Raw genomic sequence first — 6,000 nt, forward strand, 5'->3', positions numbered from 1 at the left:
TTTTTTCGGGTAATTCCAGAGTTTCCCTATCCATCTCTTTCGTTTAGGAGCCCAACCGATACGTGATTTGAGCTCAATCATATCGATTCCCATATGAGATATGAAAAATTTGTCATCTGATAAAAGACGTATAAGCTAGGCTTCTAATAGAGCATTCATTTTACTATCGTTTCTTTCAGTCTTTCCTAAATTCCCTTCATCCGGATGTCCTTGACTTCTGTCCTCTTCCCTATCCTTTTCCCCCATATATTCATCCAAGTCCTTCCGCTTTTTCTGCTTCTCCCGCTTCTTCATCATTCTCACTCATAATTTGACAGTCAACAAGATATGAAAAAGAGAGCATAGAGCGTAAAAACAAGCTCCTAACTCAAGTGCAAATAGTGGGTGATGGATCCAGTCGGGCATCCACGCTTTTAATTACGAGGGGAAACCCCCGAAAGAGAGATGGTATATTGGTCAGGATTATGTTGTAAGCCTATGTTGAGCTGTAGTTTTTGCAATGTTCCTCCTGATATCGTAAATGCTCTAAAATAACTCCACTTTGAGCTCAATCGTCTCGGCTCCTGTAAAAGTTATCAAAAAGTAGTCAACTATCAAATTGTTCATCACCAGCCATCCGCTTGCGCCGCCTTCGGCGCGATTTAACCTAGTTTTTTGACTGGTTCGTCGCTTCTCTTCTCACGTTTTTTTAAAGGGTCACGTAAATCTATATTTACTTTTCAAATTCTTCAAAAGCGTACAGACAGATGCGTGTAGCGTTTTATATATATATATATATATATAAGGAAGATAGTATCGCCAAGAATTGTATAGTTTGCAGATTTCTGATATCTCTCACAGAAATTGAGATAGTTGAGCTAAAGGTGCAAGTCTAGGAAAGCATTCTAGCATTTAAGGTATTCAGAGTATTAGTCGATTTTCTTGAAACATGATTTTTGGCTGATAATCTATCTCAAAACTTTTCGATTTGTCTAGGATTTCATTTTAGTAGTTGACAACATTTTATGGAAGTCCTCAAAAATAAAGAATCCCGGACATCAGGTGCTAGTTCCCAGACTGATTATATTCCAAATGAAATTTCTCGTTCGGGGTAATTTTTTAAAATTTATCAACTAAAAAAATAATCAACTGGTTTAGTTTCGTAGTTGTAGAAGATTTAAACAAAATTGAAACAGCTTGATACCTTCTTTACAGATCCCCTAATTTTTTCTTTTTTCATTCAAATAAAAAAACTATCTTACCGTAAAATCTGGAATATATTGCCTCATCACCGAAACCATCAACTTCGAGCCTATATATCTCAGTTCCTGTGACAGATGTAAAAAAGTAGTCAACTGACAAAATGTTTATCATAATATCAGTAACACTTTTATCAGATGACAAATGTTTTATATCTCTGCTTGGAACCGAGATAATTGAGCTCAAATTTTATGTATAGAGTGAGCTACTAATAGAGCAAATACCGTATTGTGTATTCCTACAGAGACTAATTTTTTACATTGCTGTACCTACCGTAGTCCCTTCAACAGTTGTTCATTCGAAAACCCTTTTTGCTCCTGTTACCTCCATTAATTATAATATTCCATTTGATTTACAACCCTACACCTCATCTCTCCCCTGTCGGCATTTTGGCCCTTTTTGTGAGAGAATATTAATCATTTGAATAGTGTCTCCTGTGCATACACACGCCCGGTTGCTCATCGCAAAGATGACCCAACCTAACAGGCATTTCACATATTTCTTGTTCATACTCAGATGTCACCACCAACACGTGTTAGGTTGTAAAGACATCTGCTTCTAGGCAGATGTCTTCTTTTTTTGTAAGAAATCAGAAAAATAACTAATTGCGAATAACGGTTTGGCCTTCACCAGATTTTCGGTCGAGTACAAAAATATCAGTATGTCAAATTATAATTTCTTTGGTTCAAGTTCTTTGTAAATCTCTGGCTCTAGGGGGTCCAAAACCAGACCAAAAAAGGCCCATTTTTCATATGTCGCTTCTATTTCTTGCTTCATTGTTCCTTTCCATTACTTCTTCTTCTTCTTCTTTTCCAAGAAAAAACTGTTACACAGTTTCCATTAAACCAGTTTCCTTTATCAACTTTCTTCTGACCCAAACCAACCCTTAGAAAAGTTCATTTAATCGAACTTTCTCGTTTTCCTTTTTCTAACACTCTGTCTAATCTGTTTTTCAAATATTCTCCCCAACCCAAAAAGTATCTCTATCTCCTTAACAGGAGCCAAAGAGTGAGTGATCCCCAAACACTTTTTGTACACATACACATGTTCAGAAGGATGTTCTTCTGCTTTTTCCTTCTTTTATTTGTTGAATGTATTTGTGAGAAGATTGGGCAAGAAACGGACACGCTTAGAATCTGACCATTTCGCAAACCTCATGGTTCCTTTAAAATCTAGCTATTCACCTGAAAACGTTCTTTGAATCTCTTTTTTCTGGATTTTTCAAGTTTAAATTAATTTTTCTCTGATTTCAGACGACCTACAAGCAAGGCTTCGCGAAAACGAAATAAATAACAAGAGATGAGAAAGAGAAGCTGATGATCAAATTCGAAGATGAATCTGAATCCCCACGTAAGTTTGTAGATGGCTTTTGAACACTCTGTAGTAGACCAGCAGAGCATTAATTTCCGGATATCCTCAAAACTTTTTTTATTTTGAGAAGAAAAATCTGAACAACAGACACTTTCGAAAATAAAAAAAATTAATCCATTTTTCTCGGATCTCTCAATTTCTCGAAAATTCAAAAATTCTGAAAATTCCAGAATTCACAATAAAATTTCGAAACTTTCTCCCGCCCAAAACAAGCTACCGTATTTCTTCTCATAGCCACACCTAATCCGTCAACTTTGAGCTCAATTGTCTCGATTCCTGTGAAAGATTTCGGAATATCGCCAACTGATAAATTATTAATCAAAATATCACCAGTATTTTATCAGTTGGCAAAATTTCGATATCTTTCACAGGAATAGAGATAATTCAGCTTAAAGTTGACGGTTTGGATGGGATTCTATTAACAGTAATACGAATGAGCAATTTTCAGCAAGTCGAAAAAAAAACAATTTATAATTTCATTATTTTATTCAATTTTTTGGGTTTAAAAACTTTTTTCACTTCAACAACAGATCCATGTTCCAGCTAGCCTCCACCTCCTCCTCCTCCACGACATCTTCATCCGCCTCCTCGACAGAATTTCCACGTGTCAGCGTCCAATCGAGACATGCTCATCTACCTCATCATTTATCAATAAACGGAGGAAGCTCCGCTCATTCGCATCCTATCTACGCGTGCTCGGATGAGAACTCGTATTACGCCTCACCGATATTTCTGACCCGAACGATAGATGAACCTCCAAAAAAGCCCGCGCCAACCCTGAGCAGACAGTCGACGTGTCGACCGACGAGCCAGTTATATTTGCCGAGCAAAAAGAGGAAAACTAGGTGAGTAATGGTTACGGGGAGGATTACTGTAGTTAGCAATGATTATGGGATTATCCGTCGATTTGTAAAATGATGATGATATAAAAAAAATATAACTCTTATTTTTTAAAAATCTATTCCTGGAACCAATTCGCTTCAAAGTCTCCAAAAAGCTTAAAAGTTTGATCTCATCTGTAAAACCCAATTAAACTTTGAATTCTTATTAACATTTTCCACTATTTTTATCCCTTCCCTTCCTCTCATTTTCCCATAATAATTGACATTAAATTACCATTTCCACCCTCCACTCTTCGTTTTTTTCCTCACAAAAAATTCTGCTCATTTTTTAATGTAACTTTTCTATCCTCTCATCCACACCTTTTTTCTCTTCTCCTAACTCAAAAAAGAACATGTTCATCATGGTCCCTGCTCTCCAGTCTTTTTTCCAAAAACCTAATTAGTTGTTCTTTTGAAGTGACGAAAAAAGAGAGAAAAAAGGGGAAAGTCAGTGGGGTGCCAAATGTCGCCAAATTTGTATTCATTCATGGAAACTTCACCAAGTTAAAAAAAAACCAAGGAGGAAGTGAGGGTGGGAGAATAGGATAAAGAATGGATTCAGCGAGGGTCAGATGTTTGAGAAAACGGGGCCAGATGTTAGAAAGTTTAAAAAGAGAAATTCAGAGTTTTTGGGATTATGATTTAATTTTTTTTTTAATTTTTTGTACTTGATCTGAACCTCTTAAAACGGAACATTCCAATTTTTCGGAAAGATTTTTAGGCTAAGGAATATCCTCAATCAAATTAATTATGAAATAATTAATCAGAAACTATCATAAGAATAATACAATTGTCTTGTTTCATTAAAAAATCATACTGTACATGGTGGCGCATAATTTCCAACACTAAAGTTTGTGCTAGCATAAAACTTGAGTAAAGAATCGTACTGGGCTCAAACTCGAAGTACGAAAGCTCAAAATATTCATCAGTAAACTGTCCAAGTTTCAAATTACTTATCAACTTTGGGTTGAGTTATCGGCTCTCAAAGTTGCTCCATCTCATGAAAATCACAAGAAATATTACGTCTTTCATCTTAGGACAATCATAACAACCGCTAAGCTTGAGGAATCGCTTTGAATCAAACGTAGAATTATATTTTTACCAATTTTCGTGCTTCCGAGATGCTTATGTCCATTGATATACCCATTTTTATCAGTCTAGCCGTCAACTTTGACCAGAAATCTTATTTGATCCATTTCTATATCTTCTCTAGGCGTAAAGAAAAAAATTAACGCAAAATATGAAGTCTATTTTGAAAATTTACAAAAATTGTGACATGAAAAATTCAAATCTGACTAATTAAATTAAGTTAAATTTTTTTGAATGCCCCGACACAAAATAAGCGAATTCCATCGAACGGCAAGTACCGTATCATGACATCATATTTTCCTTTTTTTTGACACCCGTAAAACCTTCTGAAGTCAAAACGACCATGTTCTATTCATCTTCATAACCTGACGTAACCTATCCAATCCCCTTTAGGAAACTTATAACGCATGTTCTAATACCTATTCATTGTCTGACCCCACAAGGTGTTTTTTTTTGGATTGGGTCAGGCATCAGTGTACCCTCCGACTTTACTTCCTGGAAATGAACCAACTCCCAGGAACCCTTGGCTCTGAAGACTTTTCAGAAAACCATTCTTTATTTTCATCATCTCTCCGCCACTTCCACTGCTTATTGATGGTCTTCATAGCATTTTCCTAACAAGACCCCAGTTTCCTTTTTCCGTTTTTCTCGCTTCTTTTCTTCATCTTCTTCGATTCTTTTCTACTCACCGGAAGAGCCACTAATTAGCTTTCGCTCCTCCATTCCTTCTCTCCTTCATCACCATTTTTGCCGCGAGTCTTCATTTTCCTGCTCCAACACGTTTCTCTTTTTCTGGATGGAGTTCCTAAACATGACAAAGATTATCTGCATGAGCTTCAGAATGATTGAAAATTAAATTCTTCGCTAACCGGGATTTGGAATTTATGGAAGACTGGAAAAAAGAGCTTCCAAAGTTATGGGCTCTCTAGGTCCTAAATTTTAGAAAGCCAAATTTTCCAATGTCTAGTGGATTTTATCACCAAAGTATGTCTACGGTTTTTATTATGTCTCTCCGGTAATAACTTTTTTAGAGGTGACTAATTTTCCTGGTTATTGGGGCTCAGAAATATTTTTTTCACATAATTTTAGTTGTATACGATCGGCAGAGCCTGATGGTCCTACCATAGATGAATACTAAAATAAGCGACTTCTTGATTTTCTATTTTCTACCATAACCTAAAAAATCTTAAACTTGTGCGAAAAGTTATCAGCCTACACTATCGGACAGAAAAATATCGTATTTTGAATATTTCATTGCAAAAAAGGTCTAGAATAGATTGGATCCAAACCGTCAACTTTGAGCCCATATATCTCATACCCTGTAGAAGATATCAAAAAATAGTCAATTGACAAAATGTCATCATAATATCAGCAATATTTTATCAGTTGACAAATTATCGATATCTTTCTCAGCAACTGA

At 35.9% G+C, this 6,000-nt stretch overlaps 1 protein-coding gene across 1 annotated transcript; it reads left to right on the forward strand.

The window, feature by feature from the left end:
* Nucleotides 1–2,571: 2,571 nt before the first annotated feature.
* On the forward strand, nt 2,572–3,459 carry CBG04738 (the record flags this gene model as incomplete). Its single annotated transcript, XM_002637880.1, has 2 exons — nt 2,572–2,589; nt 3,154–3,459. The coding sequence occupies 2 exons, from the start codon at nt 2,572–2,574 to the stop codon at nt 3,457–3,459; spliced, it is 324 nt and encodes a 107-aa protein (XP_002637926.1).
* Nucleotides 3,460–6,000: the final 2,541 nt, after the last annotated feature.

This window comes from Caenorhabditis briggsae (genome assembly GCF_000004555.2).
Source record: "Caenorhabditis briggsae complete genome, chrV, whole genome shotgun sequence".
Lineage (NCBI taxonomy): Eukaryota > Metazoa > Nematoda > Chromadorea > Rhabditida > Rhabditidae > Caenorhabditis > Caenorhabditis briggsae.